The following is a 20,527-nucleotide window of genomic DNA, read 5'->3' on the forward strand; positions in this document are numbered from 1 at the left end:
CATGTCTTCTCTCACTTTGGGTCTTTGCATATGCTCTTCCTACCTACAACACACTTTCTTTTAAATATCCGCTACTTCCAAAACGTCTTTACTGAAGAAGCCTCCCCTTGACAGCTTACAGCAAACTGTGTCAGATTTGTGATCTCTGAAGAAGAAGATTCAGCTTTGGGATCGGGGACAAGGCTTGATTACTCAGAGCTTTTGTTTTATTACAGTGAAAAAGGACAGAAAAAGTTTCTGAAATAGATATCAGAAGGGGGATGGAGAATGCCCCACTTGCTAGTCTTATCAAGGCCTTATATACTTTTACCAGACCCACTCCAACAACATACATGTTAAATTAACAAGATTAGAACAATAGAAAGGTCTTATCAGACCTACTCCCACAACATACCTCTGAAAATAACAAGATTAGTCAGAAGGTTCTTGTTAAGAAGGAGAAACATGTCCTTGAGCAAGATATATTTTTATTATATAATCATTAGTACAGAGCAAGATACATTTTTATTATATAATCATTAGTACAGAGCTTGAGGAAAAACATACCGTTGAGCCATTAGCTCTGGGCATAAAGAAAAAACATTTTCTGTGATTAAGACAAAAGAATGTAGAAAAAATGTTTGTCCTTTTCTCTACCTCAAGAACCTTGGACCCCTTTCTCCTCTTTGAGGGCCCCAGACCCCTTCCTCCTTGAGGGCCCCAGACTCCTTACAATCTACCTAAGAATTAGTTCTCTCACCCTGATTGACTCAGACTGAGTTATGTGCCCCTCTTCTGTGTTCCCAAAGCTCCCTGTACTGACCCATAGATAAGTTAAGACTCTATGTTGCCCTTAACAGAAAACCTAATTTAAATTGGCTTCAACAATAAAGGAAAATTATGAGCTCACATAGACAGGCTTCAAGCCTGGTTTGATCCAGCAGCTCAACAATGTCATCAGGATCCCATTTTCTCTCCATTTCTTCTTTCTGCTTTTCAGTCTCACATCTTCATCCTGAAGTTGACCTCCTCATGGTGGCAAATGATTATGACACTTTTAGCCTTCATATCAACTACCACATTCTTCAGAGAACTAACTTCTGAGAGCTCTTAAATGAGTGAGGAATAATCCTTCCCTAAGACCATCAGAAACAATCTTTAGCTTCCCATAAACCCAAACTGACTCAGAAGAGGTGGATGAACCTAGAGCCTATTTTACAGAGTGAAGTAAGTCAGAAAGAGAAAGATATCATATATGAATGCATATATATGGAATCTAGAAAGATGGTACTGAAGGATTTATTTGCAGGGCAGCAATGGAAAAACAGAAATAGAGAACAGACTTATGGACATGGGAAGAGGGGAGGAGAGGGTGAGATGTATGGAGAGAGTAACACAGAAACTTACATTACCATATGTAAAATAGATAGCCAATGGGAATTTGCTGTATGTCTCAGGAAACTCAAACGGGCTCTGTATCAACCTAGAGGGGTGGGATGGTGAGAGAGGTGCAAGGGAGGTTCAAGAGGGAGAGGATATATGTATACCTATGGCTGATTCATGTTGAGGTTCGACAGAAAACAAAATTCTATAAAGCAATTATCCTTTAATTAAAAATAAATTAATTAAAAAAAGAAAATTCTTTATCTGAGTTTACTCTCAAAATGCATATTATATAAATGGTGTTAGCAATCTTTTTTCATTTAATATGAATTTAGTAAAAATATTACAAGTAAAAAAAAAAAAGAATGCAATGGCATGAAAGAAAAAGAGCCAAAATGTGCTAAATAGAAATGCTGGAAATGGAATATTATACAACAGTGAAAAGGAATTAACTACTCCTACACTCAACAAGAATAAATTTGCCAAACTTACTGTTGAGTGAAATAAAGCAGACATGAAAGAGTATATATATTGTATAATTTCATTTTTATAAAGTATAAAACCAGTGAAAACTAATCTATTTTGTTAGAAGTCAGGATAGTGATTACCCTTAGAAATGTAGTGACTGGATATGGGCAAGAAGGGAAACTTGTGGGGTGATAGTAATTATCTATTTCTTGATTTAATTTAAAAAGAAATATTAAATTTGTGAAAATTTATCAAGTTATACACTTAATCTGTACATTTTCCATATGTTACACTGCAATCAGAAAGTAAGAAAATCCTTTCAAATTAAAAAAAGAAAAACCTATATGTGTAAGGAAAAAGACTGGAAAATACCAGTCTTTTGCAATACCAAAAGAATTGCAGCATTGCTTTTGACTTCTGGATGAATAGGTTATTTTGTCTTTCTTCTGTGTTTATCAATCAAGTTTTTGAAACATAGCTCTTGTATTGAATCCAGTCGAATACCTCTCCAGACTCACTTGGAGCCACCTGCTTCCTGCTCTCCACTCAGTGGAGAGCTAGTCATTACAGTGAGCCTATCTCCTGATGCAGTAGTCTGCTTCAGCTTCCCCAAGTATGTGGGCCAGACTTCTGTACTTTCTTTATTGCACCTGCTATAGCAGGAGCTGCAGCCACTATGACACTCAGGTCTGACTTAACCAGATCCACAGAAAATCTCACTCAACACCACTTCCAAAATAAGCTGAATCACTTGCTATGGATTGAGATCAATCTCTCAAGACTGCCTTGCAGATCCATGATATAATCTGGAAGTACAAGGGAGTTAATGTTTCATTCAGGGCTTCCCAGGTGGTGTTAGTGGTAAAGAACCTGCCGGCCAATGCAGGAGACGCGAGACGTGGGTTTGATCCTGGATCAGGAAGATCCCCTGGAAGAGGGCATGACAACCCACTCCAGTATTCTTGCCTAGAGAATCCCATGGACAGAAGAGCTTGGCCAGCTACAGTCCACAGGGTCACACAGAGTCCGACATAACTGAAGGGACTTAGCACACACACATGGTATAAGGAAGTTGACCCATGCAAGATAGAAGGGAAGAATCAGCAGTTTTCTCTTCCTCTCCCCGAGAAATGATTCCTAGACATGATACAGGCATTTTACATGATCTCTCAGTCCTATATAACGAAGCAATTAGCTGTATCTTATAAATCTGTGGCTAGCTCTGCAGCACACCACCTTTACTTTTCTTTCCCTTCCTTCCTGATTTTCCCTTATTTTTGCCCTGAATATTGTTTATTGAACACCACAATAAGCCTTAGCATGTAAATTTTGCCCTGAGCTTTGGTTTTCCAGGGCAACAGGCTAGGATAAAACTATATACCTTTTACAATGAATGGCAAGAAGGAGGGGAAAATGATTTAAAAGAGATAACAGAAGTGAGTAATGTTAGGGAAACTGAGACAGGTAAGAACAATTACCATTTTACTAAGCATCTACTATCTGCCATACTCTTTACATTTATGTTCTCTAATTTTCACAGCAGAAACTTTTGAATTCAATTGGCATGAAAATCACTGGTGACTTTGTGGAGAGCTGGCTCAGTGGAATGGTTGGTTAATCCTGAGCCAGATGGCTTGGATTTAGGGATGAAGAGAAGATTAAGATGTGGAAAATCAGAGGGCAGACTTCTCAAGAAAATAAAGAAGGGAAGGAAAGTGATGGATTAGTGGCTTCAGAGAAAAGCAGATAGAGGGAGAGTTTTTCACAATATGGAGAATTTGAACATGAATTTGTGCTAAGGGAAGGGTCCAGTGGAAGAAAGTGGAAAAGCTATGAAAAGAGAGAGAATAATGGGAGGAATCATGCTTTTAGCTAACATTTACTGAGAATTTACTAAGCACTACTATCTTAGTCTGTTTTCAGACTGCTTCAGATACCGCAGACTGGGTGATTTACAAACAGCAGAAATTTATTGCCAACCATTATGGAATGCCAGGGTCCAACCCCAGCAGGATCCTAGGGTACCCTCAGGAAGGACGGTGTTGGCGAGAGAGAGATGACACGGGTCTTATAATGGATTGGGATCTGGTGGTCCGGGGTCAAAATAAAAATAAAGAGAAAGAATAAGGGAGAGAGAAAGAGGCTGATGTTCCTTGGTTTACACAGAAAGCCAATAAAGTCCCTGACACGGGACTTGCTCTGTCCACGGAGGCCACAGGCGCCCTCTCGGTGGGGTGAAGATGCAGAGCACCTTCTCGACTGGGTCTTAGAAGCCTGGGCAAAAAAGTGGACTCAGAGAGCCTCTGTGTTCCAGGGAATCTGCCTGAAAAAAGAAGAGAGAGAGAGAGAAAGAGAAAGAAAGACACAGAGACCAGAGCTCTGGTGAAGTGGGATCCCGCAGCTTGATTTTTAAAAGGGGCTTTTATACCCTGAGTTACACATTTCCAGAAGTGAAAGATACAAAGTCATGCAGACTCAGCTCAAAAATTACATCTGTTTAACCCTTATTGAAACCAGGATGTTCTCTGCATACCTTTCCACTTGCAAGGGTCTTGTATTATGTACATTATCCTCTGGCCCGGAGGCCTATTGACATTTTATGACCTTTTCCTGATAAAGGCTGGTCAATCAGAAAACTTGTTTTTCCTTTAAAGTGTTTTTTCTTTATTTTTCCAATCAATGTCACCCTCAGAAAGTACTAAATAAAGTTACATGTTATGGAGCAAAGGTGCAGTGGGTTACAACAAAGAAAGAACTTATTAACTCAAAGGTTTTATGTTGCTATTATCAAGGCTACTACTTATTTTTCTACATTCTAACTATATTAACTAATGCACTCCCAGGCACACAATGGGTAAGGGATAAGGAAACTTGGCAGCAAACATTGGCTCAACAATGAAGCCCTCCATCAGTATTATCTAATAATTTCTCACCCCTCAAAGGGCTGTATGCCCATTAGAACTTTTAGAATGCTTTAGGCTTTCCGTGCCTTTCATGTTTGGGAAGTTGTAAACAATCATGTGTGTTAGTTGCAAGAGTATGGATAAACCTGCCAAGCAAGCTAAAATGCTAACAGAGAGGTTAGAATTGAAATACTCCTTTCAAGCACAGGAGACTTATTAACTAGAGCCCTAAGTTGATTTTCTTCAGAGAAAGAATGTTAATGTCAGAAGAGTTGGTGAAAGGCATAATATAGTAAACAGTAGACAGATAGACTTTGGTTTCGGGGTAGATGCTCGAGCAGGTCCAGGGGAGCCCCTTGAGTCCTGATCCGCCTTGCCTGTCAGGTCTCTTCCACATGACCTTGTCATGGGTGGGATCTCCTGTGCTGGTTCCCAGCAATGGAGAATGGAAGTCCGAGGTCAGGGACCAGCATGATCAGGTAAGGGCCCTCTTCTGGATCATAGACTTATTGTATGCCTCACATGGCAGACCAGCAAGGGATCTCTCCAGAGCCTCTTTTATAAGGAATTCCACTCACATGGCTTACACACTTCCCAGATACCCCATGGGAATTACCACATCACCTTGGGTACTAGAATTTCAACATATAAATGAGAGTGGAGAGGCAGAAAGGCAAACATTCAGACTATAGCACCTAGTCTTTTTCTAGGTGCAAAGAAGGACACAAAAATGGATCAGACTTGTCCTCTGGCTTTAAGGTTCACAGTTCAGAGGGGCTAAAGTAAAAGAGGTGGAAAGCAGACCCCAAGATGGGTGCACAGAGGCAGCATCATGGAATGCAGGAGAGACAAGGCTCAAACAGATGAAGAGTTGGAAAGTAAGAGGGGTCTCCTAGGAATGGGGATGGCATGCCCCACTCTGGACTACTAGGTGGGAGGGACAAGTTCTCAGCCCTGCTTCACCGAGCATTTCAGCATTTGGCAGAAAAGTCTATAATAGAATCCGAGAGGAATGTGGTCAGGTCAGAGGGATGAGGAAATGAACTCTTTCCAAGTTTCTGAGTCTATCTATACCAGTGGTTTATTTGCTGGCAGTTCCTGCTTACTTTGGATTGGATTATCTGGGAATTCAAGAACAAAGTTCAAGTTCACTGAGGAGCCTTATGCAAATCAAAGCAATAAAAAAGCCACTCCGGAAACTTATAGCCAGGAGAAGCAGGGGCCTAAATACCTTATCTAGATGAAAGGAACCTGAGACAAGATCATGAAGAGAGGCCCTCAGCAGGGCCTCTCAAACTCTTGGATGCGAACCCCTTATCTGTCAGAATTCCTGGAAGGAGAGGGAAACCTTAAATCTAGGCTCACCTTCACGTGCTCATGGCTGAGTGCTTTTTCATTCAGTAGTCATTCATTCAACTAACACTTATTGAGCCTTGAGCCCCTACCATGTGCTAGATATTCTGCTAGGTCGCTGGGGATACCATAAATAAGACCTTGCCTTCTTGAGCTGACCCTCTCGAGGGTCACCACTATTATAGTGACATAATAGTACAGGGCAGGGTATATTTAAGGAACATCTGAATTCTTTCCAATCCATGAATGTCCCTAAAGGGCAGAATCATTTCTAAACACTGGACAGCTCAGAAACCAGCCCTTGATGCAGAAACTTCCAGCAAATGGATGATACAGCTTGATAAGACTTGACTAATTTTCCCTAAGAGTGAGACTCCCTGCCTCAGTAGCTACTGGGAGTGTCCTTGGGTTTTTATTTGGAGGCATCACTCTCTTCCTCAGCTCCTTGGATCCTGTGACCCAATTTAAGACCCTGCTGAGGGAGCAAGGCTGGCATCAGACCCTCAGAACTATACCAGGCAGATTCCTTCCTCATCAATCTAGGTTCAAGCTCTAATCCCTTCATTTCCCCAGCATGACATTGCACCTGTGCATGACTCCACTGTGCCATATTTCACTGTGAACTAAGACTGTGCTCTATCCTATGCTACCCACAGCACTGGGATCATCCATCTCTTTGAGGCCAGAGATCGATTTAGGAAGCTTGCTTTAGCTATTTTTTTTTGTTTAATTAAAATTTTTTTAAATTTTCTTGGCCAAACTATGAGGCATATAGGATTTTAGTTTTTTGAGCAAGGACTGAAATTGGGCCCTGGCAGTGAAAGCATGAAGTCTTAACCACTGGACCACCAGGGAATTCCTAGCTACCATTTTAAATAGCAAAACAATAGCTAATATTTATTGGGCTCTTTTTATATGTATCAGGCACTGTACTGAATATTTCATAGAAATTACCTTGCCTAATCTTCACAACAACCCTGAAAGTAGGGACCATTATCCCCCTTTTGCAGTTGAGAAGAGGCTAAATGATTTTGAAGCTCACACAGTAAATGGAACTCTTGCAACCTTCATCTGTAACTCCAAAGTCACAAAGGCAAGGATGCTTTTTCCAGGACACTCTTTTGCCTCTTGCAGTGGGTTGTTGATCTCTGTGACCCTGCTGCTAAGCATGATGTTTGGTTCATACTAAGGGCTCAGTGAATAAACTTCTGAAAATTGTTTGCACATAGCAGCAGCAGCAGCATGGTCCAACACGCACTCAAAGGAGTAACAAACTAGTAGGGATTAGCAGCGACTAGAGTCGGGCCTTCGTAGGTCAGTGGTTCTTGAGAGTACCACCGACAGAAGGCACACACCTCTAGGCACTAGTATGGTTACCATCAGCTGGAAATAGAAGTGAGTTCTTGGGCACAGAACTTTCCAACGATTATTCTGTCTTTCTTGTTGTAGGAGATTTGCGTAATGCCTCAACCTGCCTGATCTAACATGACTGAGGTCAGTAACTTACCGCGTCAACCATGTACCATGGTGTCTCTCTGCTTTGCTGCCCCAGGGCTTTCTCCATGCTGTGGAAGGCAGCTCAGCTGTGTGCAGCTGCAATCTGAAAGTGTGAGGGAGTTATGGTTTCCAGAGGAAACCCTCAGAAAATGGAAAGAAGGGGCCTGGGGGTAATACTCCAGCCTCCCCAGCCTTCACTGGCATAATTTTGATATGTGGTTTCCAGAGTTTTTCAGAAGAATCCTACATGGATTGATTCTGGTTGTCCATAGTATTAAGTAGTTGATGTATTAATCCTTTCCCCTTTTCTGTCTTATGTCCCCACTCCCTTCCTTCTAATTCTTAGGGTCGTCTCCCAAATAAATGATCTGTACCTAAGTCCTAGTCTCAGTGTCTGACTTTCAAGTGGTCTCAACTACGATATAATACTTGAAGGAAAAAAAAAAAAAAACAAGCAAAAAAAACAAACAAAAGATATCATACTTAGGTATTTCTTTTCTTTAAAAAAAATAGTGTGCTTTCTTTATAAAACCAATACATATTTTCATTGTAACTTTTAAAAAATAATTTGTATTGGAGTATAGTTTATTTTCAATGTTTATTGCAACTTTTTTTAAAAGTAATTTTATTTATTTATTTATTTATTTTTGGCTGTGCTGAGTCTTTGTTGCTTCACAGGCTTTTCTCTAGTTGCGGGGAGTGGACTACTCTCTAGCTGGTGCGCCGGTTTCTCATTTTGGTGGCTTCTCTTGTGGAGCACTGGCTCCAGGGTGTGAAGGCTTCAGTAGTTGTGGTTCCCAAGCTCTAGAGCACAGGCTCAATAGTTGTGGCACACAGCCTAAGTTACTCTGCAGCATATGGGATCTTCCCGGATCGGGGATCAAACCTGTGTCTCTTGCATTAGCAGGTGGATTCTTTATCACTGAGCTATCAGTGAAGCCCCTTATTGCAACTTTTGAAAATACAAAAACAACAGTCCAGTTACTTCATAATAGTCACTATTATAGCATATGAGAAATTATTTCCTACTTTCGTGTTTATGGGTTTTTTCTGAGTGTGTGTTTATGGTTTGAATTGTGCTGTAGTCTAAACTACTAAAATAATTATTCTATTTATTTGTTTGTGATTTAATTCATAGAAATTCTGTTTATTCTCCATGATGCTTGTGAATGTGAGAAAAATAGATTTTGTTTGTTTGGCTGTGAAACCCACACCCCCTGCATTGAAAGTTTGGAGTCTTAACCACTGGACCTCTGGTGAAGTTCCTGGGGAAAATAAATTTTTAAAAATATTCTGTAATAGTGGGATCGAGGGTGTTTGGAAAGTGAGTCATAGGACATAAGTTAGAAAAAGATTGAAAGCTATTACTTTAGAGGCGGTATTTTCCCATGATGTTTGTATCAGTTTAATAGGCTGAAATGGAGGGAGGGAACATTCTCGAACATTAAATAGCAAAGTCAGGTTGACAAGAAGAACCAAAGTATGCTTAGCCAGAGGGCCACTTCAGCTGGAGAGTAGGTTCATGTAGAACATTGTCTGCTTAGCCAAGAAGTTTGGACTTTGCAGAGATAGTAAAGGTTTCTAAGTGGGAAAAAACAAACAAAAAACCAATTAGAGAAATACATTGGGAAGATTAATTGGGTAAAACATAAAAAATAGATGCGGTTTTGGTTAGAAATCAGAAACAGCACAAGGCCCAAGCCTGTGTTATAAAAGTCTGAGTTAGGGAGGTACTTCATTACTAGAATAAAGTGAATGATCCTTGTCTGTCTCCAAAGTCAAAGGGAAAAAGCACCAGGATTGCAAACTTCTGCTAAAACTCTAACAAACTATAATCTGTCATAGCGTACCTAAGGACCAACTTAATTAACACCATTCTAATGACAATAACTCGTCCCATTGCTTCATGGCAAATAGATGGGGAAACAGTGGAAACAGTGTCAGACTTTATTTTGGGGGGCTCCAAAATCACTGCAGATGGTGATTGCAGGCATGAAATTAAAAGACGCTTACTCCTTGGAAGAAAAGTTATGACCAACCTAGATAGCATACTCAAAAGCAGAGACGTTACTTTGCCGACAAAGGTCCGTCTAGTCAAGGCTCTGGTTTTTCTAGTGGTTATGTATGGATGTGAGAGTTGGACTGTGAAGAAAGCTGAGTGCCGAAGAATTGATGCTTTTGAACTGTGGTGTTGGAGAAGACTCTTGAGAGTCCCTTGGACTGCAAGGAGATCCAACCAATCCATTCTAAAGGAGATCAGCCCTGGGTGTTCTTTGGAAGGAATGATGCTAAAGCTGAAACTCCAATACTTTGGCCACCTCATGCGAAGAGTTGACTCATTGGAAAAGACCCTGATGCTGGGAGGGATTGGGGGCAGGAGGAGAAGGGGATGACAGAGGATGAGATGGTTAGATGGCATCACCGACTCGATGCACATGAGTAAACTCCGGGAGTTGGTGATGGACAGGGAGGCCTGGCGTGCTGCGATTCATGGGGTCGCAAAGAGTTGGACACGACTGAGTGACTGAACTGAACTGAATGACAATAACTGGACTTCCCAGGTGGTTCACTGGGGAAGAATCTGCCTGCCAAGCAGGAAACACGGGTTCCATCCCTGGGTCAGGTTCCAATCCTGGGTTGTGGAAAAGGAAAGGGCAACCCACTCCAGTATTCTTGCCTGGGAATTCCCATGGACAGAGGAGCCTGGCGGGCTACAGTCCATGGGATCACAAAGAGTCAGACATGACTTAGCGACTCAACGACAACAACGACAGTGGAATCAAGGTGTTAAATTACTATGGAAGGGAGGGAGTCACTGGGCAAGGCACTTCTGTTGGGGGCTTGGTGGACTTGAAAGACTATATTGTTTTCCTTAACTCGGAGGGAATTAGTCCTCGGAACCATTTAGTGGCCTTTTCCCTAATTCCACATACATCAAAGCAAAATTCTTAGTAATGTTCTGCTTTCTATATTTTAAACAATTATTTATTTATTTATTTTTTGCTGCACTAGGGCTTTCTCTAGTTGTGGCGTGTGGGGGCTACTCTTCATTGCAGTGCTGCGACTTCTCATTGCAGTGGCTTTTCTTGTTGCTGAGCACAGGGTCTAGATGCTTGGACTTCAGTGGTTGTGGTGCACGGGCTTAGTTGCTCTGGGGCATGTGGAATCTTCCTGGGCCAGGGATTGAACTTGTGTTCCCTGCATTGGCAGGCGGATTCCCATCCACTGTACCACCAGGAAAGTCCTCTATATTTCTTAATGCTAAGAAGAGAGTGTTCTGGAGGGCAGGCAGGAACATATATGCATCCTTGAAAAGAAATCTTTCCATGGTGAATTAATATACTGATTTTCTAATTTATATATCAGTCCTTTCTGAGTTTGTAAATGCTGGTAAGATCCCCTGAGCTAGGATTCCCTAATAAAAATTCCCTGGGCTGCAGTGACCAAGTAAATCTTGCCTAGGCATCAGGCCTGCATCCTTGACTGCTGTGTGAGGAACAGTTAGGACGCTCTAAAAGTAAACCATTCTTGAGATGATCAAGACTTAGAAAAGGGTGGAGGTAATAAGATGGTGAGAAGTGGTCAGATTTGGCATACATTTTGAAGAGAGAGCTGACCAGTTGGGTTATTATTACTTTTATTTTAGATTTATTTGGCCGTGCTGGAGCATGCAAGATCTTCAATCTTTGTTGTGGCATGCATCTTTTAGTTTCAGCATGAAGGATTAGTTCCCTGACCAGGGATCAAATCCAGGTCCCCTGCAATGGGAGCTTGAAGTCTTAACCGCTGGACAACCAGGGAAGTCCCAGGATGCATTATTATTGATAGATAATGAAGGAGAGAGGTATAAAGGATTACCCTGGGGTTTTGACCTGAGCAACTGGGCAAATGTTGATGTCTTTTCCTAAATGGGGAAACCTGGAAAAGCATTATGTGAGTGGTAGGGAGAAAAGAGTTCTTTCTGGACAATTGAGTTTAAAATGTCTATATAGCATAAAAGACGGGAACTAAGGAGGCTTTGGGTATATGAGTGCAGAGCCCAGGGAGGAAGTTTGGACTGTATAAATGATATCTGAGATCTTGAACCTGGAGGAGCTCACCTAGGGAATGAATGAGACATAAGAGAAATGAAGAACAAAGACACTCTTCTGGACGGCCCTGCAATATTTAGAAGTCAGGAAAAAGACCCAGGAAAAGCAACCAATAAATTAAAGAAAAATCAGGAGAACGAAAAATCCCAGACGTCATGTAAAGAAAGCTTTTCAGGGAGAGAATGATCAACCAGGACAAATGCTGCCAAGATGTCATTTAAGATGAGGAATGAGGCTTGACTACTGGTTTGGCATAATGGCAGCCATTGGCAATCTCAACAATAGATGTTTCAGTGAAGTGGTATAGACAAAGCTCATTTACAGCAATTTAAGAAAAGAACTGGAGGTGAGGAAGTGGACAAAGTGGATATAAGTAACTTAGGAATTTTGCTATAGCAAAATGGGATGGTAGTTGGATGTGTAATGAAGTCAAAGGTGGGATATTTTTCCCCCTGAATTGGCAGACACACTAGTATGGCAGGTTATGTGCTGATCCATCAGAGTGAGAAACACTGACAGTTCAGGAGAAAGAGAAAATAATTGCAATAGCAACATTTTTGAGTAGGCAAGACAGCATCAGTCATCTGCCTCAGATCGGAGGGCACACTGATAAATACTTTCTCTTTTGGCTGCACCGCATGGCTTGAGGGATTTTAATTCCCTGACCAGGAATTGAATCCAGGGCCTCAAAAGTGAAAGCAGAGTCCAGCCACTGAACTGACAGGGAATTTCCCTAACAAATACTTTTTAAAGTGATTGATGCCTCCTGATCCCCTGTATCTCGTTTAATCCTCTTCGTAGTCCAATATGTTCGTATTATTATTCTTATTTTAAAGTGGGGTAAATTGAGTGTTAGAGAGGCTTAGTGACTTGCTTATAAAAACAAAATAATGAAGATAGGATTAAAAATGTTGGCTTCCCTGATAGCTCAGTTGGTAAAGAATCCGCCTGCAATGCGGGAGACCTCGGTTCTATCCCTGTTTTGGGAAGATCCCTTGGAGAAGGGAAAGGCTACCCACTCCAGTATTCTGGCCTGGAGAATTCCATGGACTGTACAGTACAGGGTTGCAAAGAATTGGACACCACTGAGTGACTTTCACTTTAAAGGAGTTCTCGTGGTTAGGACTTCGTGCTTTCATTGCCCTGGGTGTGCCTGATCAGTATACTAAAATCCCTTAAGCCTTATGGAGAGGCGAAAAAAAATGCGGCTAATTTCAAAGAGTGCCTGTTTCACCAAGATCAGAAAGGTTGTTCGATCAGTGAATGAGAGTGTGCACAGAAATGTACTACTCAAGGAGTTGGATAGTAGGGGGAAGAATGGGAGGAAGAGATATCGAGGGAGTTTGGGACTGATGTGTAAACATTGCTATATTGAAAATGGATAACCAACAAGGACCTACCATATAGCACAAGGAACTCTGATCAATGTTATGTGGCAGCCTGGATGGGAAGGGAGTTTGCAAAGGTATGACTGACTCCTTTTGCAGTTCACATGAAACTATCACAACATTGTTAATTGGCTATACTCCAATATAAAGTAAAAAGTTAAAATATTAAAAAAAAAAAAAAGAAGAAGAAGAAGCTGGATAGTAGCTGTGAAGTGTCTGGAATGTCAGGCTGGGGAACGGGGAATCTCAGAGCCCTGAACCTCCAACCTTGAGGCTGCCCAACTATATGGGTTGTGAATTACCCAGAACAAGTGTTGTTTATTTACTTATTTATTTTTAAAAGTGTTGTTTAAATGCAGTTGTGTTTAAATCCTTCCTGTACCCCTTGTATGACCTTGGCCATATTTCCTTATTTATGAAATACAGGGTTTTTTTTTTTTTTTTGCCATACTGCACATCATGCGGAACTTCACTGACCATGAATCCAACCCACGCCCCCTGCATTGAGTCTTAGCCACTGGACTACCAGAGAAGTCCTTAAATAGAGATTTTAATATCTACCTTGCTGATATGTTTTGGGATTAAATGAAACAATGGAAGTAAAATGTCTGATAGTATATAGTAGGGATTTGGTGAATGGTTGTGATTACTGTTTGTATTCACAATAGACTGTTTGCAGGCTAGGCAGGTGTGGTTTGCAACAGTCCCCTCCCCAACCAGTGAAGATGCTGAAACTCCTCCCTAGATTTTAGAAAGACAGCAAGACTCCTGAATGGAAAAGGACTCTGCAGAAGAGTTGCACTCTCTCTCTCTCACACTCACACACCTATGTGCACACATATTTATGCAGCGCCACAGCTGTACTTATATCAGGGCAGAGATATACAGGCACAAAGATCAATGTTGCAGTTCAGTGGCGGGAATGAGGCTGCAGCCAACTGAAACTATTGGTCTGGGACTGAAAAGGGTGGGGAAGAGGAGTAAGTACTGTGGGCAGGCCTGGCAAGGCAAGAGCAGAACCACGGCAGGAAGCAGATGGTCTAAGTCATATGGCAGTTCGGATTTCCCCTGTCAACTTCACTTCCCAATTTTTACATCCTTCCATTGCACATGTCTACCACAGAGGCCACTCCGTGCTTAAAGTGGGTAGAAGTGATTGGTTTATTCATTGACAAGCATTTAATGATACCTACCATGTGCCGGGAATTTTCTGGAAGACTGAATAGTTGTTGGTTGGGGAGACTTCCCTGGTGATTCAGTAGCTAAGACTCTGTGCTCCCAGTGCAAGGGGCCTGGGTTCTATCCCTAGTCAGGGAACTAGATCCCACATGCTGCAACCGAGAGTTCACATGCTGCAACTAAAGATCAGGCATACTGCAGTTAAGATTGACGATCCTGTGTGCCACGACTAAAAGATCCAGAGCAGCCAAATGGATATATAAATAAATAAAGTATTTTTAGAGAAATAGTTGTTGGTCAGGGAGCTAAAGGGAGCTGGAGAAGGACAGTCTGGGCAGAGAAACTAAGATGTGTTAAGTTGTGGTGGGGGTGAAATAGGATGTTAATTCCACGAACTACATGTGATTTGATAAAAAGAGAGCACAGAGTTCTAGGGAGAAAAGTGGGAGATGAAACTGGAGAGGTAGGATGAGACCAGTTCATAAAGAGCCTTAATTACCACACTAAAATGTCTGAGATAACTGACTAACCATTTGGAAAAAAAGATAAAGTTTAGACTCTTACCTTGTACTAGACACAAAAATAAATTTCAGGAGATTTAAAAGTTTGAATATGGGAATTCCCTGGTGGTCCAGTAGTTAGCACTTGGTACCTTCAAGCTTTCAATGCAGGGGCCAGGGTTTGATCCCTGGTCAGGGAATTAAGATCCCTCAAGCTGCACAGCACAGCCAAAAGAAATAAATAACAAAAAAAAGGCTTGAATATAAAATAGAAACATCTTAAAAATACTAAAAGAAGAAATAGGAGAATATTTGCACTATCTTGGGGGTGGGAAAGGCTTTCCTTAACTTTATTTATTTATTTTTTTATGGCTCTTTTCAGTTTATTGCATGAAGGAGTTACACTAGTCCAAGTTAAAAGCAGATCCCAAATGGTTACATTATACAAGCTGTGAGGTTTTTAAACTTGTGACAAGGGACAGAAGGGAAATTCTACTCATAGCAAGGAAATCCTCACTTAAGCTTCAGTGAGCCAAAAGCACTTAAAACCCATGAACCTTCAGCTGGTCGTCCTTAACCAGTCCAATCTCTACCAGGAACTGGCATATGTTCTTGCGCTGGTCAGCCTGTAGCTGAATTACTTCTCCGTATTCTGGATGCTTAATTACAGTACCATTGCAGGCAAATTTCTTCTTAAACGCCTTCACGAGTTTCTTTTTATCGTAATCATCAGCGATCCCTTGGACAGTAGTAAGGGTCTTCCTGCCGTTTCTCTGTTGAATTCTTATATGGATATAATCCTCAGTGCCAGCAGGAAGCAGATCATCACCCTTACTTGCATCAGCAAAGGGGTCGAAAGAGTGGAGGTTCTGGATAGCGGACATACGATACGATTCCTTTTCCTCGGTGGAAACGGCCTGCGGAAGGCGGCGGCGGGAGAAGGCGGGCAGGGGGGACGGAGCGTCGGGAAGCCAGGGGGCTCAAGGGGGAGGCTGCTGAGTCCTCGGCGGCGGCTCAGTGACTTTAAAACCTTAACTTTAAAACCGAAGTTAGAAAGTGTAAAGGGAAATGTTGACAGTTTTCACAGATAAAAGTGAAAATTGCAGCAAAAGACAGCATAAACAAAAAGACAAATGACAGTAAGAAAAGAGTCTGCACCATTTAATGGTTGAAGGGTTCAAGTATTACTTTGTAAAGAACTGATAGAAAATAAATTAAGAATATTTTGATAAAAATAGACAAAATTCTTAACAGGGTGGTTCCCAATAGAGGAAAGAACAATGGCTATAAAAAGGTTGTTTAAATACACTAGCAATGAAGGAAATGCAGATTACTTTCCCTGTCAGATTGAAAAAATTAAAAAGATTGGGACTTCCGTGGTGGCACAGTGGATAAGAATCCGCCTGCCAATGCACGGGACACAGACTTGATCCCTGGTCTGGGAAGATTCTACCTGCCTCGGGGCAACACCCTATGTGCTACAACTACCGACGGCCATGTTCCTGGAGCCTGTGCTCCAAACTAGAGAAGCCACAGCAAGGAGAAGCTTGTGCATCACAACAAAGAGGAGCCTCCGCTCACCACAGCTAAAGAAAACCCTTGTGCAGCAACAAAGACCCAGGGCCACCAGTAAAAAAATAAAAGCGAAAGAAAGAAAAAGATCAAGCCAGCCCCAGTGTTGGAGACAGTGTGAAAAAAGGGACCTACTCACACACTGTTGTTGATGGGAGTCCAAAATGGTACAATCCTTCTATAATTTGGTAATATATATTAAAATTTCAACATGCATCTCTTCTGATTTTCCCTTTGATCCAGGAATTTTAAGGAATTTAGTCAAAGGAAATAATAATAATAAAAGTGACAAGGTGGTTTATTATATTGTTTAGAGAAAAGAAAATTTACCCAAGTGTTCATAAGAAGGGAACTGGCATCCACACAATAAAGGCGATACAACCACAGGATAAAGTAGATCTGTAACTGTTACAGAAAAGTTTCCAGGATGTGTTGTTAAGTGGAGAAAAAAAACAAAGAACAGAAAGGAGGTCACCAAAAGCAGGTTTGGCCCTAGCTGTGTTCAGTTCATTCAGATTCAAAGATCAAACTCCTAGGGCCTCAAGAAGGCCCAGGTGCAAGTTCCTGCTTCTGGATCAAGGTTGTATATGATGAGGGAGGAGACTGGCCCTGAGCCCAGAGCCCAGAATGGGATGGGCATTTCTCCTTCAGCTCTGCCACAGCTATGACAGATACCTGCATTGGAGTCTGGATTTCCTTCACCAGCAGAAAAAGGATGAGGATATACCTAAAGCCTTGGGTATATTCTGGTGCCTTTCCCACTTTATTAGGGTATGAAGGTGACTTGCCTGGGCTCTGCTAGTGCTGGACTTTGGGAGTCTGATTACTTTTTTCTAAGGGACTTGACAGATAAGCCTTTGCGATAAGGCAGTCCTTTTAGTCATAGACCGATTGTAGCTAAGCTGCTTGGTTGTGTTCTATTAGAGGAGAGATACTGAAGTCCATTTCTGAGGGGTGATAGGATAGTAAGATTTCAAGGTCTCCAGAAATAAGAGTAAATAAACACTAATTAAGTTTCAACATAAGCCTGGACTTCCTGTAAGATACTAGGAAGGAAAACAGTTTCTTCATCAGATGAAATATTTTAGGATCTGAACACTGGACAAACCAAGCTGTTATTATTGATACTTAAATGGCCAATTAGTAGCTAATTAGAGCTCTGGAACTCCCTGGCCAGGCCCCATGTGGAAACCCTCTTGGGTCTGAGGTAATAAATCCAGTTTATAACACTTACTGATGAAAACATTCTCCAGTGAGAGAGACTTCCCTGGTGGTCCAGTGGCTAAAACTCTGTGCTCCCAATACAGGTGGCCCAGGTTTGATCCATGGTCAGGAAACTAGATCCCACATGTGGCAGCTAAGATCCAATGCAGCCAAATAAATATAAATAAATAAATATTAAAACATCAACAACAACAGAACTCTCCAGTGAAAATCCACCCGCCACCCCCCCAAAAAAAATCCCCACTTTGGCCTTTCCCAGCTAAGGTACTAGGGGCCCAATTCTTATACACTTAAAAAAATGCCTGCAGTTTTTTTCTGGAAAGGAGAAGGACAGAAGTCACAATGCAATTCTCATGCCCAGGTTAATTCCGTATAAGTAAAGCTCCCTCCTACCCTAAGGAAACAAAAACACTAATTTGAAAAGATATCTGCATACCAACATTCATAGCAACATTATTTAAAATAGCCAAGATATGGGAGCAACCTAAGTGTCCATTGATAGATAAATGTATAAAGAAGATGTGGTATATATATTATGATATATATGATATATATATATATATATTAGTCATAAAAATGAAATTTTGCAATTTGCAACAACATAGATGGGTCTAGAGGGTATTATGCTAAAGTGAAATAAATCAGACAAGGACAAATACCATATGACATCACTTATATGTGAAATCTAAAAACTAAAAGAGGGACTTCTCTGGTGGTCCAGTGATTGGGACTCTGTGCTTCCACTGCAGGGGGCTTGGATTCAATCCCTGGTCGAGGAAATAGGATGCTGCCAAAAAATAAAATATAAAGCAAACAGATAAGCAAAATAAAAACAGACTCATAGGTATAGAAAATAATTGCCTTCCAGAAGGGAGGTGGGTGATGAATAGATGAGGAGGATTAAAAGATACAAAGCTCCAGTTGGAAAATAAATAAGCTATGGGGATGTAATATGAAGCATAAGTGATATGGTCGATAACATTATAATAATTTTGTATAGGGACAAACGGTAACTAGATATCATGGTGACAATTTTATAACATGTGTAAATGTCAAATCACTATATACCACACCTGAAACTAACAAAATATTGTATATCAAGTATATTTCAATTTTTTAAATAAAAGTGAAGCTCTATCCTGTCTATTCCAGGCCACTGTTCAGACCAGAGTGGATATGGTTGATTCAATTTTAATGGAGCTGACTTATAATACTCTCTGCCCCCAGGGAACTCAGAAAGTAATACTAAATACTTGGGAAGGCTGTTTTTTATTTTATATTTGATCTTGCTAGCCTAAGGTGCAGAGAGGGCAATGGCACCCCACTCCAGTACTCTTGCCTGGAAAATCCCATGGACGGAGGAGCCTGGTGGGCTGCAGTCCATAGGGTCGCGAAGAGTCAGACACGACTGAGCGACTTCACTTTGACTTTTCACTTTCATGCTTTGGAGAAGGAAATGGCAACCCACTCCAGTGTTCTTGCCTGGAGAATCCCAGGGATGGGGGAGCCTGGTGGGCTGCCATCTGTGGGGTCGCACAGAGTCAGACACGACTGAAGCGACTTAGCAGCAGCAGCAGCAGCCTAAGGTAGAATGGAGCAGGAACCTTAGTTATTGAAAATGGGGAAATTGAGACATCAATTCAACAAGCACCCACTGAGCAACTTTCTCTGCTCCTGAAAGGAATAAGAAACCTGTCATGAGTATTCTCATGACACTCGAAGATAAGATCACCAAATGTATGATTAGCCACCTGAGATCAGTTCCCTCTGTCTGAGGCATTCATGCATACTCCACATTCACTGAACACCAGCTGCTTCCAGATCATGCTTCTCTCTGGATGCTGCAGAGGGCAAGGTAAAGATGTGGCCCAGCCCTCGAGGAATGGCAGTCCAATGCAATGCTTCTCAATCTGTTTTCTCTTCAGTGTTATAAAGTACTTACTACCACCATAACCTTAACTCACTAAGATCATGGTCACTGGGGGTAGAGAAAAAAAATCAGTAATTACAGAATGATGTGATAAATGCTAGCTGTGACAGAAATAAGCACAAGGTATGCTGGAAATACGGAGAAGGCAACGGCACCCCACTCCAGTACTCTTGCCTGGAAAATCCCATGGATGGGGGAGCCTGGTGGGCTGCAGTCCATGAGGTCGCTGAGGGTCGGACACGACTGAGCGACTTCATTTTCACTTTTCACTTTCATGCATTGGAGAAGGAAATGGCAACCCACTCCAGTGTTCTTGCCTGGAGAATCCCAAGGACGGGGGAGCCTGGTGGGCTGCCGTCTATGGGGTCACACAGAGTCGGACACGACTGACGAGACTTAGCAGCAGCAGCAGCAGCATGCTGGAAATAAAGAGGGAGAAGCACAGAAAATCAGTTTGAGAATAGAGAGCTTGTAAGGAAAGGTATCCCCAAATGGTAACGCTTTAGCCCAATTCTGAGAGATAAGCAGGAGGCAGGCAAGGAAGAATCACGAAACAGGATATGGGAGATCTGTAACATCATGATATACTCTGGATTGCACACAGTGCTTTATGGTTAGAGCGGCTTGTGCTGTATGTGAGGAAGGAGAGATAAGACATCAGATGGGTAGAGGGCCTGTGTGTCAAGATAAGAAACACTATGCTGAATACTTGCCAGGCTAAATGCTGTGGGGAGATATCAGCAAGGGGGTTGGAAATCAAGTCACATAGGAGTTGCTAGGGAAATAGGACCACTTACATTGAAGAAGAGAAGACTTAGGAGGGAGAAATGTTTTAAGATCTGTTTATTATGTTACTTCAGAATCAGAAAGGGTCAGCTATAAAATAATTAATTAGTTTAATTTTGGGTTGTGCTACACCTTTGTTGCTGCGCATGGGCGTTCTCTAGTTGTAGAGAGTGGGGGCTATTCTTTGCTGTGGTGCACGGGCTTCTCATTGCAGCGGCTTCTCTTGTTGCGGAGCAGAGACTGTGGGTGCACGGGCTTCAGTAGTTGCAGCACA

General features: G+C 41.7%; 1 protein-coding gene across 1 annotated transcript; it reads right to left on the bottom strand.

Moving 5' to 3' along the window:
• Positions 1–15,174: 15,174 nt before the first annotated feature.
• LOC129655523 (eukaryotic translation initiation factor 1-like) lies at positions 15,175–15,763 on the bottom strand. Its single transcript, XM_055586045.1, has one exon. The coding sequence runs from the start codon at positions 15,623–15,625 to the stop codon at positions 15,284–15,286; it is 342 nt and encodes a 113-aa protein (XP_055442020.1). The 5' UTR covers positions 15,626–15,763; the 3' UTR covers positions 15,175–15,283.
• Positions 15,764–20,527: the final 4,764 nt, after the last annotated feature.

Source organism: Bubalus kerabau, chromosome 6, assembly GCF_029407905.1.
Source record: "Bubalus kerabau isolate K-KA32 ecotype Philippines breed swamp buffalo chromosome 6, PCC_UOA_SB_1v2, whole genome shotgun sequence".
Classification (NCBI taxonomy): domain Eukaryota; kingdom Metazoa; phylum Chordata; class Mammalia; order Artiodactyla; family Bovidae; genus Bubalus; species Bubalus kerabau.

What these genes read in the sequence shown, in the direction of transcription:
- LOC129655523 (XM_055586045.1), bottom strand. Translation starts at nt 15,625, where the DNA reads ATGTCCGCTATCCAGAACCTCCACTCTTTCGACCCCTTTGCTGATGCA.